The 20,552-nt window shown below is 41.5% G+C and overlaps 1 protein-coding gene across 4 annotated transcripts in view; it reads left to right on the plus strand.

The window, feature by feature from the left end:
* EPAS1 (endothelial PAS domain protein 1) overlaps window positions 1-20,552 on the plus strand; it is a 78,076-nt gene that overhangs the window by 27,988 nt on the left and 29,536 nt on the right. For all 4 annotated transcript variants that reach the window (XM_082049202.1, XM_082049204.1, XM_082049201.1 and 1 more), the window contains exon 2: window positions 14,287-14,477. In XM_082049202.1, coding sequence (XP_081905328.1) covers window positions 14,287-14,477 — 191 coding nt within the window. The remainder of the gene's footprint in view (window positions 1-14,286; window positions 14,478-20,552) is intronic.

The raw sequence follows: 20,552 nt of genomic DNA on the forward strand, positions 1-20,552 counted from the left end.
AAAACATAAAGTAAAACTTCTTTTGAAGACCTGTGTTCTGATCTCATATCCTTGCAAATCAGGATAACTCCATTTAAGTTAATGTAGCAATGTGAGAATTGTTCCCAGGGACAGGTGTGATGTGGTCCCCTGAGAGGGGGGGAACTTGTGGAGACTTTCTAGTAGTTGCAGGCTGGTCCTTTATCCTGGACTCTGTTATGTCCCCACTGTGCCTTCATCCTTTGTACCACAAGTCCCATTGTTCTCAGGTGTTTTTTGCTGTCCATCATATGCTTGGGTTCCCTCTCTGTGTGTGGAGGTGAGTGTTGATACTGTATCCCTGAGTTGGAGTCTGACAGGGTAGGGACAACCTGCTCCCCACTTCAAAGTTGCTTTCTTAGTAATGTTGTTGCTGTTTTAATTTTAATTCTGAAACGAGGAAGTGAGGAGTTTAACATTTCAGGATGATAATTTAAATAGCTGCAGCTCCCATAACACAGGAAAGACGTGTTTTTGAGACTGGGGCTGCAAAGCTGTTTTGAGTCGAGCCTAAATCAGAGAGTGTTCTCCATGGGTTGAGTCCATCCCATGTCAGCTCTGGGGAGGGGGCACACAGCAGCAGCTTTGCAGGGGCTGCCTGGAGCCACCCGTTGGCTTGTACTGTCCAGAGCAACTCGTCTGTAGAAGTGTTCATGCCAGGCAAAGTTGTGTGAGGGTGAGTACTAGTGAAACGTGTCATTTTAAAAAGCACCTAAGTAGTGATTTGCTGTGACTGGTGCATATGTAATGCAGAAGGAGAAACTATTCACCAGAGTAGAAACAAACTATTTTCTGGGAACTGGCCTGGGGGCGTGAGGGTGTTTGTGTGCGTGGTTTTTCTCCCCCAAACCCCCATGGCTTATCTTGCTTGTTTCTCTGTCTTTCCTTTCCCCTCTGGCCAGACTCCAGTTTGTAATTCTGCATTCTTTGCTACTCAGCCTGAAGTTTTCTCATGTTAAGTGTTTGTTTTGAATTTGCACCTTGCTTCTGCACAGAACATGTCAGCGATGAAAGACCTGCTGGTTAGGAGCTTTTTCAGCATATAAAATGGAGCCTCAAAGTCAAGTGGTGTTGGCTTGGCACGCCTATGTGCCCAAAATATCTTCAGACCTATAAAAATAGGCAGTAAGAAATGAATTCTTATGGAGGGAAAATAAAATCTGTGCAAATATTTTGACAGTGAAGGTGACTGACCAGTAGAGCAACCTACTAAATGATACAGTGGGTTGGTTCTCCATCCCTGAAAGTTGCTTAAATTGACCAGACTGTTATTTTAAAGAAATGCTCAGATTCAAACTGCATTAATTCAAGTGAATCTTGCAACCTCTCATCTACAGGTTAGACAAGTTGTTGGAATTCTTCTTCCTTTCTGAGCTGATGAGGTTTGATTCCATCATTCATCCTTCTCCCAGAGCTGTTAGTAAGCCAGAGCTTCGGGGAAATATGTCTTCATTCAGGATTTTAATAAAACATGCTATAACTTCATAGCAAATAAAATCCCTGCATCTGCAGCGGCATGGACCTACACCCTACCTTCACTCCAGTTTGAAACTTAATTGAAAATACAGTAGATCGGTGGACTTTTCTATTTCTTGTCACACTGTGGGTCAGTTTTACTCATGTTTTCAGAAGGTTTTTTCCCAGCTTTTGTTGGTTAAAGCTAAACAACCTCTTCTCAGCTGTGGTAAACATTTATTGGTAGATGATAAAATTTCATTTAGTATCATTGATGAAAAATGACCTGTTTGATTCTTAGTCCGTGATTTGAGATATTGGACCTATCTAAGTGGAGAAACTGTGGTTGAAATGTTCACCCATGCGGGTTTCTTAACTTAATAACTATTGTTCTTTTAGACTATTGTTCTTTTAGAGTCTTTGCAGATTTTTTTCCCAATGTTTTCAAGCTTTTTTCGAAAGATTAGTGCAAGGGTAAACAGAAATTGGTGAAAGTCCATTACATATATGAGGAAATTATAATAAGAATGAGGAGGAAGGTTGATATTGGTGATTGTTATGTACAATGATGAATAAGATTTTGTTTTTAATTTGAAAAGAAAATAAATAGGATGTACTTGAAGTTTAGTCCTCTAAGGCTTATTATTTTTTAAGTGTACTATTGATTAAAAACTATGTTGAATCAAAGTCAAATCATATTTGTACAGTTTAGATTGACTCCATTAGGTGTGCTGTGCATTGCTCTTTAATGATTACTGTTGTTTTCCATACGCATTGCATTATAAAGGTTTCTTAGTCTTAAATGTATTTTATAGTAGCATATGGCTGTTCCAGTAAAAGAGTTAAATATTTATTCATGTTCTGTATTCTGTATGAAAGGACTTTTCTCAAGACTTTTTTTTTTCTGTCTATAAAGGGATAAAAATCTTTTTGTAACTACTCTTGGCCATAGCAGCACGTTTTGTACAAATGTAGCTAACTCTACTGGCATGCAAGCACAATTTGTAAGAACAGGTTAGCGCAAGAAGCAAAGTTACCTCTGGGGTTCAGCTTGTATCAATGCGGGTACGTGATGCTCTCTCTGTGCAAGTCTCATTCCTCTGCTGTGCTAGCATTTGGGGTAGGGTCGTGGTACGATTGTTTCTCAGTGTACCTCATCTTTGGCCTCTGTATCATCCCATTTGTGATTTCTAATAACAAAATCATCAGTTTTGGCAGTAAGTGTAGCTTCTTTTTTTTTTTTTTTTTTCCTTTTCTTTCTGCTTCTCCTAAGAGAGCAGTCATTTTTGGAACAATCACGCAGTTCTGTTGATTAAGTTATTTAACTTAGGAAAGGAGAAGAATAATAGAAATTGCAAGAACCACTGTAAGGAGGCTTAAGGTGTGTTTACAAAGCGGTGTTGGGAGTTATTGAGACTCTTGGCTCCAAACGGATGAGAGCACCTTCACCCCTGTCTTGGGAAGTACCATCTGTTTTGTGTAACTCTTGTGACCCCTTATGCCTTGTTTGCTTAACTTTTATGAGAATAAAAGCTGCAGCAGGAATTATGGCAAAATACTGATACAATAAGTCATAGTTCTGAAGTAAAGAACAAAAAATATGAAGAAATGTGACAATGTGAATGTACCTTTCTATACACACTGAATGCTTCCTAGCTTTGCTGCTTCCCATTTATCATAGTCTTTTATAACGATAGAGCAAGAAACACCAAAAGAGAAAGACTGCATCCAGTTATTCACTTTGTATTACAACACAGACTGCCCTTGTATCAGTTCCCTTTGAAAGTTTGTGTTTAGCGAGCAATTACTCAGAAGAGCTAGCGGCCATTTCCCAACAGAACCAAGCCTTAATTTTTAAAATATTTGAAATACTGCAGTTTAGTGTGGAGAGGCCACAGTTGTTTCTCCTCAAGTACTGGAGTTCAGACGTCCCTCTGGCTTCTGCGGTGGGTGCCGAGAGGCCACACAGCAGCGAGAGGCTCCGCAGGGCTTTGCCGGGTGTGTGAGGTGGACAGAGAAAGGCACTGATTGCCCCCAGGTTACATCACTCCAGGCTCTGATTTTTAGCTGTTAATTTAGAGGAATTGCCTAACTTTCTTAAAGTGACTGCGGGTTTTCTGGCCAGGTAGCCCAAGTAGCATGACCCTTTGCTTCAATCCTTTTCCCCTGTAGTAAGAGAATACCATTTACCCTAGCTCAAGCTACTAATCTTTGGTTTTTATCAACTTAAACTAGTGACAGACTTGAATACTAATGAGAGATAAAAATCGCAGCATGCAAAGTTATCACTATTCCAGTTTACCTGATGACTTAATTGAGAGATAGACAATTAAAGAGCTACTGTATAAAAGAGCAGCCCCCGAAAAGAAAGTAGGATCTAAGAATAAGCTGCATCCCAGGATGTTTGTACAGACAAAACTCACATCCCAGAGGGCAAAAAAATGTAGCCTGGCTCTCAGGGTCTGCACTTGATCGTTGTTGCAGGAAGTGGAGGAAACTGTGTTACATGGAATGATCAAAATTTAGAGCGTCTGTATTGTTATTCTCAAGAATTATTATTCCCTGCTTGCCAAAGAAATGGCTGTTTTAATCTGTCTTTCTTGTCATCCATCTTCTTATTGTGAATGGCTTCAAGTCGCCAAGAGACAGAGAGGGAGAAACCATTAATTTCCATCATAACCGAGTGCACATTAAAATGATTAAGGTCCAAAAAGTAAAGAAGGGTCAGCATTATTTCATAAAGATTTTATTGCAAGAGCTGTTTTCTTAACTTTATTATTAAAAAATTTGACACTTTGGAAGGAAAAGGCTCATTAGCAGGCAATGGCGCAAAGTAATTTTGATGATCACTCTGAGCATTCTCTAAAGGTTATTTTCATTTTGAGCTGCTGTGTGGCACCATGAAGTGGCTGAATTCCCTTTGTTATATGCTCAGCAATCTTTTATATGCTGAACTTGGGAGGAAGGGTGCTGTAGGGGGCATCATTACAGAGCATCCCAGAGCCCTAGGAGACAAACCACCTCTTTTTGTGTTCCCCAGGATGGGAGGGTTCACCTGCTTGATCTTTGCTCTGTCAATAACCAGCTGACTGTGATGGAGACAAGCCTGTATGAGAGCTGGGCCTCCATACCTTCCAAGACTGGCCTCCAGTCTTCAACCCTCCGCTGATTTCAGAGACCTCTTTCATTAGGAATTGGCTTTATTGCTCCTTTTCTGTCTTGCAGAGGTTTTAAATATTTTATTAGTTCTAGCTACTGTTTTAATTGGTGGAATTAGGAAATGGAAAACACCAACGCACAGCTGAAATGCATTCTGGAGGGCTTTTCATTTATATAGCAATCTTTAAAATTCTGGCAATATGTTTACTTTATGATCCCTATAAATGCTCACTGTCGTTTTTTTACCAGCCAATACTGTTTTAAATTTTGATTTCTCTGGAAATAAAGATGTCTCATTGAGTCTGCTTGCATGGAAAGCCTGAATATGCATGAGAGGTGATCGGGGAGGTTTTGGTGGATGCCTGCAGAACTCTTCCAGGGTTCTGTTTGGTGAAGATTTCTGCGACATTATGACTTGCTGATCTTTTTTCACGGGTTGGAAAACTTAAAATATATTGAAGGGTGGGCTGTTTATTTTCTCTGTGTTGTTTTTATGTACTGAAATATTGTAGTGAAAATAGCTGGGTGGGGTGTAATTAATGTTTTCAAAGACCTTCCTTTGAAAGAGTCTTTTTTCCAGCCCTTGGTGGTCACCACCCATTTTCCTGTGCTGTACGCGCCTCTCTCATTGTTCCTGCCCACAAAGGCCCCTTGTGTGAACCTGTCAGCAAATGTGTCAGTGCAACGAGATAAATGTCTTGGGACATTGGTCTGAGCCTGCTGAAGCACCAGGGATTTCACCCACAGATGTCAGTGGGTATTGCCCAGGATGCAAAACAACATAGGATCATAAAACTCGGGATTTGTCAACAATTTTCAGCATGACTCTCTCAGCCGTTTACGGTTGGGCATGGTTGGGGCTGAAGCATAGGTATGCGTAACACTGATAGCAGAATCAGGTGATGGTGGTGTTTGTCCCTTGGGCTTGAAATAAAGTTTAATTGAAAAATTGTCCTCATTTAGCTGCAGTTGTGACATCTTGATAAATAATGCTGGTTGTGGTTTGGTATGGGCTGGGATGTGGTCAATGCCCCATCTGAAAAATGAGGCCGATTTTGACTTTAACTTCTGCCTGCCCTGTTTCCCCCTGGCCTGTGAATTGCACTTCGTTCACCTTTAGCTTTAGCCCGCTGGTGAACAGATAAAGCACATCCTTTGGTATGTGTTTTTTAGAGTGGGTAAATAGTTGGGTTATCTGAAAACAGATCTTAGCAATACCTGCTGAGCTTCTAAGCAGCAATATGTATGGACCTCTAGATTAGCTGTCAAAATTGACTGATTACAAGTAATGCCACAAGATAAGGATCTGTAATCTCTCAAACACAAATCACTGATAGAGATCTCAGGTTGTGCATTGTCATAACCTTATCCCCACTGCTCTGGTGTGATTCCAGCTCTAGCTGTGCTGCAGGGACTCTTGAATACGTAAGTAGAAACTATGGAGAAAAGCAGAATGGTACCTTTATCACCCCTCAAAAATTTGCTGGTTTGAAAACAAGCTCGGTTTTGGCCAAGGTTGAAACAGTTCTTTCTGTAGTATTGTTCGGTGGGTTTGGTGACAGGCTTTTTTAGTCTGTGGGTTATCGCTGAAGCTTGCCATATCTTGGCTGGTATCAAAGAGCAGATTGTCATGGGGAAGGAATCCGTGATCCTGTATCTTAATGGAGCAGAGCAGTGCAAAGCCAGTCTGGGGAGGGAAGACTTTAGATGACTTTGTGCTCCTCTGATTGAGATTTGACCGTGTGCAGGGCTGCTTGTTTCTCTCCAGATTTCCTTATTATTTGAGGTGTTTCACTGACCTGTTTTAAGCGTGTGCTGCAACAGCTGTACAAGGGTGATCCAGAGCTGTCCTGACCCTTTCTATGACCAACACTGGGGCTTGCTGTCCTCTGAGGTACCAGGCTTCTGTTGGCGTGGCGACTGCAGGATGGGCTGTGCTCAACAGCATCGTAAAATAATCCGAGGCCAGATTAATGGCTGCTGAAATCCTAATACTTATCTTTCTGGTTCAAGGTACTCATAAAGCTAGAAAAAAAATGGTAGAACATAAATCCTGCAGACATTGTTTTGCTTACTGTGATTACATTTATCAGACTCTAGTGACATATTGTGAACCTAAATGGTTTAGAAAAATAGAAATGCTTCTGCAGCCTCAGTAAGGTCTTCAACATTGGACTCCCAAAGTACTATTTAGTTGCTGTGACAACTTCAATATTTACAATGATACTTTAAATTGCAGGTGGAAAGTCTTTTTTATTTTAGTAGCTGCATTAAGTGCAGCTAGTGGTATAAAAAAAAAAAGGATGCTAGTTTTAAAACTGTATAGGTGCAATTATTTTTGTTTCAGCACCATTATTTTTTTCAGAAATAAATGCTAGGAACGTTCATGAAAATAAATAAAATACAGATCCAGCACAGCTTAATTATTAAGACTAAGGGTACCATCAGAACTTCACATACTGGAGAAGTTACGGTCTTGCATGTGGTTTTAAAGTTTGTATGGAATTTATCCTGTTTAAAGGGCTTCTCCATTGAAGAAAACATTCCTGGCTGTGTTACTGTCAGCTGTGGTGGTCCTAGGGTGACATGGATTTAATGAATCATAAATATGCTCAAAGACACCAAAGGTTTGGTATTCACTTAGGCCTCATCTCTTGATACTCTAATCCTGCTAGCCAAGTCCCTTTATGCCAAGCATCCTTGAAAAGGCCTAATGAGAATGGAAATTAGTTCATTGCCCTTTACACGAACTCTTTGCTTGCCTGTCCCTGAGACACTCCTCTAGCCTTTGGTTTCAGACTTGGAGGAAAAAATTGCATCACATATTGATATGGCAGGTGCCAAGCTTTACTGAACTAGCAGAGATTTTTTTTTTATTTAGTGGGTATGTACAGAAGCACAAGAAATTCCCCAGTCAAACCAAGGAGTTGGTGGTGACTTACTGTAAGTTAGGGCAGCTTGAAAGGAAGGGTGGAAGGTATTTCATTTCCTTATTTTTGTAATAGCCCTTTCTGTTAGTAGCTTTTCTTGTTACCTTCGAACTCTCATTTCCTCTATTAACAAATTCCATGTTTTGGCATCGTTTGTATTTGTTTTGTCGTGTACTGGGTACCGTATCCCAACGTGCAGCAACACTGCTTTAGCAGTTAACAGCCATGAACACTCCACATATTTTCAACCCTTTTTTTTTCCTATCAGTCCAAAAATAACTGTATCCTTCCCCTTTCTATCATTCTTGCTGGTGTGCTGAACCTGGGCATCTGGTCTCTTCTCAGCCTTTAGAAAGAATTATTTTCACTGGAAAGAGGTATAAGGAGGGATCAGTATGGCACCGTGCATGGGTTTCATTCACAGCTTTCATAGTTTGGCCTGAGTTCTGGGGAGTGAGTAAATTGCTGTTTGTAGCACTTTTTATTTACTGATGGTCACTTTTATTACTTTAATGGACGGGGCTTTCAAAAGCACAGCGTGCCATCCAGAATAAACTGCTTGTCAGGTAGAATGGTTTCGCATACTTTTTGAAGGAATTTTAAGGCTAAGTAAGCATGACCACTGGCTGCTTGGTTTCTGTGCAAGCAAACTGTCAAGCGGTGTGGTTGCGAGGTAGCTGTGGAGTGCCTCACAGTCAGCGAAACTCCTTTTGAGATATTATGCTGGTTTAAATCATCTAGGGATTTGCCAAGCAGAAGGTAAAGCAAAATATAAACACACAGCAAAAAATGCATTTCCTAGATTGAAATAAATCTTTGTTGTTATCTAAGATAGTGCTGCTTGTTAAAATATCTTTATTGAGTTTTTATTGGTTTGAATTGGAAAATATTTTTATGCTAAGCGATCAGTTTTTTCATTTATTTGTATTGTAAAATATTTTCTTTGGATCCCTAGAATGTATGTTTCTTGTTCTGCAAGTTAGCATTTGAAGCTCTAACTCTAAACCATTTGAAGTGAGCGTTTACTACAGAAATTTCATATGACGGCTTAATTAACTGTGGATTCTCGACCTTTAAAGTGCTGGAGCTAGAAACATTTAAGAACCAGCCATTGGATATAAAGTAATACACTTGTTGTTTTACTAGCTTGCATACATGGCAGTTTGAAGCAAAGTCCAAGGGTCACCAAAATCACGAAGTAAACTGAAGCAAGTCAATCTGAACTATGTATTTCAGAGTGTTATACAAAAGTGTCACACAGTATATATGTATGACTGAAGGTTACTGGGTTACATACAAGGTATTTTTATGCAAGGTGCGGATTACGATTTCTCTAAGAGCTTCTGTGATCTGGAGCCTACAAGGTGGAAGTGTAATTCAGTGCAGTTACTGTGCTGCCTAGTCTTAAACAAGCAAGTCTGTGTGAACGCAACCAAAGTATCAACCCACATGGACTTGTTGAGAACAGTGAAACGCTGAGCAGAAGACTGCTATCTCGGCAAGTACCCTCCATCATCTTAAAGGAGGCCACTGATGTCCTTGACCGAAGGGAGGATCGATGAAGCTGACCACCCGGCACCGTTGTTGGCTGAGTGGGTACCAAGGGCTTTGAGGGGGTGATGGCATGTGGGAAGGACCAGGGAGATGTATGGGTAGAGGTGGTGAGCAGGGATTACTGACAGAGATGAAGTACTGGTGGGACTGGGACTGCAGACAGCAAGTGTGGTCACAGCCAGTGGAAACAGTACCAAAATGTCAGGTCAGTCCTTCTCTGCTGAGCTGAGAAGCCTTTCATGGGTATCTAATGTGACTTCAGAGCAGTGAGTGATGCTTTACATCTGCGTATAAGCTCCTGTGCCAGGGGCGGTGTGTTTGCCCCAGGGTTGGAGGGGCTAGTCCCCGCTGTGTCTGGGTCACAGGTCCCTTCCCTGGGTGCCTGGGCAAAGCAGCAGCAGCAGCGCAGACCCCGGCCTGGGTTGTCTGCCCTAGCATTTCTCGCAGCTGCTGGAGTCTGAGGCTGTCACAGCAGTGAGCACCAGGGAGACAACCCCTAAGATGACATGATAGTTTTGCAAGGTTGTTTGAGCCAGATCAGCTATGTGGGGCTTCAGGTTTTGCCAATAAATTGCTGTGCCTGGAGGTTTCAGTCATGCAGTAAGAGAGGCTTTGGGAAGCCAGATTACGATCTTCTCCCCTGGTCTGCAAGACCTTGGTCTGCAGGCATTCCTGCCGATTTCAGTGAAGCTATGTTGCAAGGGGTTGTCAGAGATGAGCAAGGGGTTAGGAATCTGGCTCCCAGGATCCATGCAGGGCATTCCTACACCCCTTTGGATGATTCCAGCAGGTGGGATTGTGTGCTCTGTTCCCATATGTGAGTGTACCCCTGGGACTGGTTTTGTTGTTTGGGTTCTTGGGAGAAGCAGGGAGAGCTTTTGTTCCTGGAAATTTGGGAGTTTCACCTGAGAGGGCAAAGACTTGCCAGTTGTTTGTCATCTTTGCTCACATGCATCGGCCTGTAAATTCTATTTTCAGAGCACAAACTAAACATGGCCAGGAGGAAGTGGGAAATCATGTAAACAGCCATCCTGGGGGTACAGTGCCATACTTGTGTTGTGTTGCAGGGAGCTGCCTGCACCGCGTTAGCTCTTCCACTCCCTATGGCTTGTACGTGTGAACGCCACAGCCCTGGAGCTGGCGTCATCTGGCAGCCCTGGGAGAGTCCTTGCTGGGAAGCAGCACCCACCTTTTCCTTCTCCTCCAGCCTCTCCACCACCCCCTGCCCAGTCCAGTCCTGCGTGGAGTTCCCAGGGCCCTTCCTCAGCTCAGCCACCCTGTTTCTTAGTGGAGATTTGAGCATTTCCATGCCTTCCTTGTTGTTCTATCGGGAGTGGTCATGCTACAATTGCAACATGAGGGAGGTACGTGATCAAGCAGGGTCTTATCCTGCCAGATCCTGGGACTCCTTAAGGAACAAGTGTTGGGGAGCCCCCGGGAGGCTTCTCCCCCCGTACCTCTGGGCCTTAAACCGGCATATGGTGGATCCGTTTGTGATGCCTTTCTCCTCCGTCTCCCCTCTGCATTTTGAAAAATCTGACACGGGTTTGGGTGAGTGAGGTTTTTGCTTCTGCTTGAGGCACTTCCTCCAAGCAGCGAGGCACACATATGCTTATGCTCTTTTTTTTTTTTTTCCCCCACATAAGTGGGTGGTTTATGATTCATAAATTAGCTAGAGCCTAGGCCTTTTGTCTATTGCCCTAATGATGTGTGAAGAGGATTTGGTGTCAGCCTTTCTTCCTGGCCTTCAAACAGGCAGGTTGCTGTGACAACATCGTTGAGTCACATTTTCACTCTCTAGCTGTGGGTAGTCCATCCTTGCCCCGGGTAAAATGCTGACCTCACACGTAAATTGGGGTAACTGCTGAGACAGTTAATGGCCTGCCGTCTGCAGACTGAAACTGTGAAAATACAAATACTGCTTCTTGCGGGATTCTGTCAGTTGACTGCAATTTTTGGAGGCTTTTGCAACCAGGTCAAGTAAGCACAGAATGACCATCTTTGACGCAGAATGACGATCTTTGACACGGGTGTCCCTGGGAGGGACAGCAAGCAAGCGCAGATATCTGTCTGCTGGGGAAGATGGGGAAGCTGCATGGGGCAAGTGGTGTGGGGCATGGGGGTGTTTGGGCCTCTGAGGGCTTGTGCTGGACTGGCTACAACAACAATGTGGGTGAAGGATGTGCTGGATGGGGAAAGATGGGGAGGAAAATTGAGGTGCAGGGAGTTAGAGGGTGGGGAAATGCTTAACGATCAAATTGTTTGTTTGTTTAAAATGATAATGGGTGAGCAAGAAAGTCTTTTGAAAGCCACCAGGCAGGCTGATTCCTCTCCTTGTTTTCTGATGTCATGTGGTGTGTAATGAACAACTATGTCTGTCTGCAGAAAAGACTGAGCACGGCAGTCAGAATCAATGTTGAAGAAAAGCATCTGCAGCACAGAGGAAAAAAATCGTTCGCTGGTCATAGCATTAGTTATTATTATAGAAACCTTGAGCAACCCATGGTTAATAAAACCAGCTTGTCTCATTAGCCACACTTGAAAATTGTATTTACAGAGGTTAGCAGAACTAAATATTTTTCTTTGTGGCTGGAGTGGCGTCATGAGAGACCCTGTCGTATACAACCCATTTTTACTGCATGAATTGCAACACGGCTTTGCCCTTGGTTCCCAAAGTTTTGTGTATAAATAAGGAGGGATTGGATCTTATTTTGCCCGAGTTGGTTCTAATGTGAAAATTGTGGGCTCTAGATTTAGAGCATAGCTCAAACATTTATGGTTCGAGTTAAATTTCCCAAGTGGCAACTGGAAATTCTTGCAATATTGCCATGTAGCTTTTCTTCTGTTTGGTTTTGTTTCTGCTCTTTTATTTTGTTGGTAGAATTAGAAACTGAGAAGACATATTCCCAGTCTAGCGTGTTTATAGGCACAGTGTAGACACATTTTTCTTTAGAGAGCAAGACAAACTACTGAAGGATGCATAGGTGTGAATATTTCACATGGCTCTCCCATTCCCAGCACCTGCCCTCAGAGGACACAGGGCGTTTTCTGTTGTACCTTCCCGGACAGCTGTACAAAGGGACTTTTTTTTACGTGGATGTGGTGTGACTCTTACTTGGCAAGGAGAAAAGTACGGAGTTAGTGTCACCTTGTGAGTATCTGGTCTTTTAGATTCAAAGTTGAGTGGGTGGGTGTTGCTGCAGCGATGCCCCTGAAGTCATTATCAAAGTTGGATCCTGCCGTTATACACTGAAATGTGCGTAGGTCTCCTCCTGTACATGTCTCCCGCAACAGATGCCACGTTAGCAAATATTCACCTCAGGCAAAATAGTTGTGTAAGAGGTTTGCTGGGGGGCTGATCACAGATCTTGAGAAGATACTGTGAGCATTTATGAGGGAGCCCCCTTGCCCTGTTAGCACACACCCACTGGTGAGCACCTGTCTGATCCCTACACATAGGCCTAGTTTCAGTGTTTTGCAACACAAGGATCTACTGATGTGCTGTGAGCACATTCCTGCTTTGGGTGATGATGTTGAATGCTCAGCCTTGCCTGGGCCCCAGCAAACACCTTACTGTAACTTTACTCTAAGCATTTAACAAACACCCTGGCTATTTTTCCTCTTTTCTAATTTTCAAAACTACATGTGGCTTCAATGTTAGAGCCTTTTGCAGGCAGTCTGCTTCTTCTAGAGATGGTCATCTTCTTTAGAATACTTTACTATGTATTAATACTCTTTTTCTATTTCATGCAATTTTACATGAGAGCAGTCATTATTGGAACACTTTCTAGGATTAAGTGAAGCAATTCATATTTATTTTCCTCATAATATTCACATAACAGAATATATTTATTGAAATACCCTGTTTTGATAGAATATTTTTTTATTGATGCATTTTTAGTTTATAGACTCATTATTTTATAGTGACATTGGAAAAAGCACATTATAAGCTGCTGCATTTTTAGGTAGCCCTGCGAACAGAAAGCTGCTGCTCGTGATTCTGGAAATGAATGTGCTGCCACAACAGCAAAAACAGTGGGGCTGATCTACTCCACACCCTGTTTTGTGCTCCTTCAAGCTGCGCTATTTGCATCAGTACACTCGTACAGGACCCTGCCTGAGAATAGATATATTCTGTATTGGTGTGACCAAGATGCAAACCTCAGCTTGTGCAAGGAAAGGAAACTGGTAGTATCAGCAGAGCTACATGGGGTTGAAATAGCTGTTATTTTTGAATGGATTCAGGTTCTTCATGTTTTGAAATAAGAATTGTACTTTATAAAAGCAGCTTAGACTCTGTGAAGTTCCCTCTTAAACTGTCCTACCCCAGATCTATTATAAATGTATCCCTTGTGTTTCTCACATGTTAAATTTAGCTTTATGTCCCTCAGTGGTTTAATTTTGCATACTTGCTTCATAAAATGTCTTCCCCTTTGTTATTTCCTGCTCCTCTGTTCTCTGTGGAGTTTGAAGGAGGCTGGCTCTATCAGTCGTGTTATTTTGCTCAAGAAGGAATCTGTTTTCATAGACAATGGGGAAATGGTGATTTAATTAGAATAGTTTCTACAAAGGAAGGGTTTCTTGCAAGCAACAGTATTTTCTTTCCCATTTTATATCCTTAATGGTCAAGGAAAGGTGGCTTTCCAGACTACTGTTGGATTAAGAGCTGAGGCAGTTGCATACAAACACTGTTTGATACCCTTTTATTACTTTTATTTTAATGCAGAGTACAGCCATTGAAACTCTACAACACTGAAATATCTGTGACACAGCCGCATGCACTGTAATTGTTCTAACTGTAAAATGGATTGTCACTTCAGCCCAGAGTATTTTTAGATTGAACAAATGAAAATTTTTATTTTTAACATTTCCTGAATTCTAGGAAAAACGTTTTACTATTTCATTTTGAATCCATCACTTAAGGCAGATCTTGACCTTGTTACATTCAACAGGGATTTGAGGTGTAGAATCTGAGCCCTTTCCAGCTGTGGCAGTCCTCTCCTAATTCCCATTTTTAAAGGAACAAATAGATATTAAACCTAGTCAATTGATTTAAACCAGCTGACAGAAGGAATTCATTACTGAGAAGATTTACTGTTGTAAATGCCTCTCTCAGGTCATGAATTGCATTTGAAGAAATGCTTTTTCCTTTCTCTCCTTTACCTATCAGGAGCAGTTCCGAACGGAGGAAGGAGAAATCAAGAGATGCAGCAAGATGCAGAAGAAGCAAGGAGACCGAAGTCTTCTATGAACTGGCACATGAGCTGCCCCTGCCCCACAACATCAGTTCCCACCTGGACAAGGCGTCCATAATGCGCCTGGCAATCAGTTTTCTGCGCACTCACAAGCTTCTGTCTTCAGGTAAGATCTGGCTAAAATAAGATGTCAGTTGCCTCTAAAAGAAAACCTCTCAAAACTCTTGAATGTGGTTTATAAGCTTTTAAGAGTTTAATCAGAATTCAGATGTGTGTCTCAAGCTTCCATGCTGAAACAAGTAAATTTTGATTTGGCACGGCAAGCGTGTTTGTGCCAGCACATTCAAAAGGCAGCTAGGAAGTTCTGAAGATCCAATACTTTGTTTGAGAGGACTAATTGTGCTATATGCTGACAATGAGTAGTAGGTAGATTGTTTATGGTGAGGCAGATTAAGACAGCTAAAGCAAACAACTTTTACATACGCGATGTGAGTGGATTCTATGTAATCAGAATCTTGCTCATGTTGGACTAGTAGGGAATGTGAAGCAGCATCATTTTCATGGCCTGTGAAAATGGTTAAAATTCACATATTCTTATTTCCACCGATATTTGAATAAGCACTTTGATGGAAATCTGTGGTTTGAGTAGCCTGTAAGATCAATAAAAACAACTGATATTTCTGGGGCAACTTTCACACAGTGACCAATAAGCGACAAGAATACATTCACAAAACAATGCCTGCATTGTTTGCGAAAGGTAAACCCAAAATTTCATCTTTTCCTTCTTTAATGGCAAAACTCCCAATAAGGTCATGATTGCACTTCCTCTCTTTAGAAATGTTGAGTCATACCATAACAATTACTTTAATAAATGTTATTAGGAAGTATCTAATTTTGTGGATGAGTATGCTGCTGGTTTGTTGTTGGTTAGTCTGAAAGATACAACAAATTCAATTCTGTTTCTGTGTGCTTTGTAATTTTAGTAGCTTTTCTGGCTTCTGCTAAGACTATTGTATATAATGTGGGTATTCTTTTCATCTTAGCTTATAGAATGTCATTTAGCATTTGCTCCTGTGAGAAGTTTATTTGCTGAACAGTCTTTGGAAATCCTCTCTAATTTCATAATGTAATTAATACTTGAAGAAGATGCATAAATAGCTGAGTGTTCTTAAATATGCCATACACCAAGCCAATTTGTTAGTAACTTTCTCCTAAAAACACAGCTTCAGCTTTTAAAGTATTTATATGGCATAAACTAGAGACTGGCACAGTGCAGGAAAAGCAAACTTCAGAAGGGCCGTAAGAGAATATGAAAAACATGTGTGTGTGTGAAACTTGACATGAGAGAGTTTTATGCTGTCATCATTAGAAAAGTACGTTTGCTTACCTGGGAACTGCTAAGATTAAAGTGAACTTTTCAAATACATGTACATTTCTTGATGAGGAAAAAATCTACAGATAAAACATTTGTTTTAGTGCTTCTGTAGTGTTAAGGCTTAGGCTCATATCATTTGATAGTGATGACAACTCAATATATGTAATATTCATATATACACGTATGATTTTCCTGTGACGGTGTTTGAAAAACAATGTGATTCATGTAACTGATGTACATTTTCCTGAAGTACCACCAGTACCCAGTGGTTAGAAAGGAATCTGGAAATGAAATGTTACAGTAGTAACAGGCTGTGATTTCATATTTTGGGCTTTCTCTGTGTTAGTTATTTGCATAACCTTAAATCTGATGCACTTCCCCAGTCTAAATATTAACTTGGAGTAAGTCCTCTCATCAAAATTTCTGTTGTTGATCAAATGCATTTTTGTCCATGGCTGCATCCTTTAGTTACGGGAGATGTAGAGAAGGGTTTCAAAATCCTCAATGTTTCTATTCTGAGGAACTGAACTTAAGGTACTTTAAAGGGACTGATTTTCTGGAAGAGTTGGGTATTATTTTCTGATAGTGAGAAAGAGCTGAAATGAAAGAACTCAAGCCAGAGAACCTCATCTGTGATTTATATTATTCTGATTATAGATAACATTTAAATTAGATTTTATATCTCGTGGGCTTCTCAATAATGTCAGTCTTTATAAGGACACACTGGAACGCTGCCCGATTTAATTCAAAGCACTAGGTTTTCAATACAGCTTTAGGCTCACAGATGAAGAGGTTTGCTGCCCATCACATTTTTATGAGAATGTGGAGCAAAATGGAAACTGGGTTTGTGGTGCATGTCTACCCCCCATTCTTGCTTTTGCTCTGCACCCTTTCTGAGCCCCAGGCAAAGCTGTCCCCGTTTCACATGCATGTTTAGCAGGCTGGAATTTGGCCATCAATTCAGTATTGCCTTTGAGGAGCCCGATTCGACTGACAGGGAGCACAGGGTTACTGTGTCATCTCTGACAGGTGAGTTTGGAAATGGGGAAGTAGAGGACTGCACTGTGCATGAAAAGCAAATGCTTGCCCCAGCCCACAGACCCCCTCTTTGCTTTGTGTTATCTTCATGGAAATAGTTTTGATTATTTGGACTAGATGCTCAGTGTAAATGGGAGTTAAGTGAGAGTATTTTTTTCTGTTGCTAATTAGGACATTAAAATAACATTTACTGCATTTATATATATATACACACAACGTCACTAAAATAAGTTTGCAGTGCGGCTTCAAAAGATACTAGAGGAAAAAACTACTGCTTGATTAGCATTTTTCTTATTTATTATTTATTCTATCAATACCTACCAGTACACTAGATTTTACTTTATGTTACTGTTTGTGGGCACAATTCTCAAACGTGGACACATCTTGTCGTTCCGCAGCAGTTTTCCCTGGAGCAGAGAGCACCAGGCCCTTCCCAGGACTGCATCCTTGTCTTTCTGCAAGCTGATGCTCCAGGTGGGATTTCAGAAATGCCTGTAGGCAACGTGCCAGCCTCAGTCCGCTGGCATTGAGTGTCCCATGCCCCTTCCTATTATTCCCTGTCTCTTGGAATAGGGCTTTTCACTTGTGTAACTTGGGCTGTTTCACTAGCTGTGTCTGCATAATGATTATTTATCTGTCTGGAAGCCAAGACCTAGGGAAATCTATGCCCACATTCTTCCAGCAGGTGAATGGCAGAGCCCATGAATTGGAGACCACATTGAGAGCTCTCCTGCTACGTGCCTCTGAAAATCCCAGCTCCTGGATTGCAGGGTGCATGTCTCCTGCAGGCGTTGCAGGACCCGAGCTTGGCCGTTGTGTCTGATCGTAATAGGAAATAGCTGGTTGTATATCTCAGAGTTCAAAAGGGTAAAAAATACCAGGTTTTGCTTTATAAAAGTTGCTGCTTTACTTAGTAACACGTTTCCCTTTGATTTTCACAGTAGGCAATTCTGTGTGGGAATGTTCGAGAGGAAGCCTTTAACATTTAGAAATGCAGGCTGTTCGTCTGACGGCCTGATTGAGATTAGTATCACAGGAAGCAAACTGAAACAATAGCTTTATAATACTGTTTCCATGTTGTGCACAGAACAGTACACAGTATAATTGGAATGCTAAGTAGAAATATCATTTAATTATGATCATCTTAAATATTTTTCAAGATGTCTCCTAATTCTGTTGGCATAATACATTTTTGCCATCGTCACATTCAAATGTTTGGGATAAACTTAGACCTGATCTTTGTTCATTTCAAGTAAAGGTTTTGATCACATAAAGTTGCTGCTGAAAATAAATGGATGGTTATCAGTAGTGGAGCTTTTGGATTTGGGATCTTATGTCCTTTAGTGTGGTCAGAAAAACTGATAGCAGTGCTTGTCCACTGCTATTCTCTCATATAGCTAGTAAATCAGTCTAATGCTTTGTGAGAGGTTAATAGATGGTAAAAGAGAAATAACTGGTTTTTGCTAAAAAATGGCTTTGTTAACACCTGACATCGTGATAGTTGCTAAGGCTGTCTTAGCTGCTCTCTTTTTGTCTGAATAGGAGGAAAATAATCCACTTTAAGAAGACTGTTTGGGCATTAGCAGGCAGTGCCAATAATATAAGCGTTTATTTGGACCACGCTGGTGCCAAAGACATTACAGGAACCAGAACTCTTTGGTACCAGAGAGTTCTGTGTGCCACGACTACAGGCTTTTTAGTCAGGCTGATCAGGCAAACACAATTTCATCAGCTCGCTTTATTCCCATCCCAATTGTGTGGCCAACCGGGTGTCTTTTCTGTGTGGAGATCCAGCAAAGGAAACTGGATGGGAGTTGCTCCTGGGCAGGCAGACAGCAGGAGAAATGGGGAGGGAACAGGGAAGCAGACGGGAAGTTGTTTGGGAGAAGGGAGGCCACGAGGAAGCCAGTGTGAAGTTGTTTCAAGGGAGGGAGACAACAGAGCCGGAAAGCCAGCAGGGAGCAGAAGGGAAAAAATAGCTTTTTCTCTGGGCTTTTAAGAGAGAGGACAAACCGTAGGGAGAAGTGATGTGGGCATTGTTTTTGAATGTCTGGACATGCTGCGTGTCATCTCAGACCATTGTGGCATAAAACAGTGCTTTAAAAATAGCATGTCTACTTGGTTTGCTTTCATTAAATTGGAAAAACAGTTTTGAGCCAACCATGCTGCTAGGAATGGGAGTGGAGCTGGGTGCTGAGTGCTTCAAATGCTTGAAAGGATGTCTCTTTTCTGGGAAGGTGCACCAGAAGTTCCCAAAAGGCTCAGGGAGCCTGGTCTGATGGGGTCCCATGTCCCACTATTCAACACCGATGACTGCAGGACCTGAAGCAGCTTCCTGGGAGCAGCATCTGTATGATTTGGCTAGATACAAACTCTGCAATCAAAATAACACTAACAAAAAGTGTTTTCTTTATCAAAGTTGCTTGTGCACTTGGAGATAAGAGCCCTTCAGGAAGCTTCAAGCTTAAGAGTAGCTTTTTCTTGATGTATCTAAATTGAAAGCTTTTATTGAACACATTGAAAATATCCCCTTGAACAGGATGTACTGCCCTGTCAAGAAAGAAAAAAAAAAAAAAAAGAATCAGTCTCTTTCCTTTGATGCCAAACAAGAAACCAGGAAGAGACGTCTGTCTCAAAGCTGCTCTCTCTTATGCAGGATGGAGCTGCTGTTAGATCTTCCCTAACTTGTGCCTACAGTATCAGGCAGTTTTTACAACCCTCCTCAGGAGTGGCAGCTGTAGCCTGGTTTCTGTTATGGACAATATCCAAGGAATTTTCTGGTACTTGTAGGATCTGGGATTAGAGACAAAGCCATGAAAATTCTGTGGAGGTTACAATGTGACCTCCAGTAAAAAACTTTTTTGTCATCCTCTACCTCTGAACTGACCAGAAAGGCCCCTTAGAGTCAGATCAAAGGTGTTGAGAGGAGTAGAGGCTGCTTGCTAGGAGGTTGTTTGTACCTGCGCAATTATTTCTTGTAAGGAGAGCCTGACTTTTTGAGACTTCAGACTTGTTCCAAGAGGTTGGACTGAAGGAAATGAGCAAGCATCTACGGAAAAAGTGTTCTTAAACTTGGGAACAGTGCACATCCTGACAGTGGGAATTAATCAAAGCTTGTTTACAAGAGCTATTTTTAGCATAAAAGGTTATCATAAACACTGCAATAAGCATTTGCCATTACAGTTCAAAGTTTCTTGTTGATGAATAAATTGTACTTTGGTGGTTTTCAAATTTTTCAAAATAGAGCTGATTAAAAAAAAGTGTTTATCAAAACTTGATGAAGGCTGAGACATGGATTGAAAAATACTTGGTCAAAATTTCATGCGGACCAAGAAACACTGCCTTGGGTCAGTATGAACAGTGGATGACCCATCAAACTGGGGCATGGGACATGGTTGCTGTGTTCCTGGTTCTGCTGTAGCTCTGATAGTCACCCTAGGGAGGCAACTGCACTTTTCTGTGGCTCTCTGATGTGTTTCAAAATCTCTCGATCTCAGCTAGGCAGGGATTCTCCCTCCTTTATACGCTTCCCAGGGCTACATGAGCACAGTCTTGGCTGGGATCCATAAATGTAACTATAATATGAACAATAATATTACAGTATTCATTCTGCTGAGTGTGCTATTAATTTATAGTTAAACTGGTGCATTTGCAGTCCAGTCTCCTTGCTGCACTATCATGGTACCTGAACTGAGGTACTCCCATTAGTAGAGGTGGAAAAGATGCAGGAAAAACGCCTACTTATTTCAAAATTTAGTTAGCAGCTATATTGAAAAGCAGTGCTGATGATCAAACCTCTACCTAAAAGTCAGGGTAGACTGAGTCCAT

Source organism: Streptopelia decaocto (genome assembly GCF_964273445.1).
Source record: "Streptopelia decaocto genome assembly, chromosome: 3".
Taxonomy (NCBI): domain Eukaryota; kingdom Metazoa; phylum Chordata; class Aves; order Columbiformes; family Columbidae; genus Streptopelia; species Streptopelia decaocto.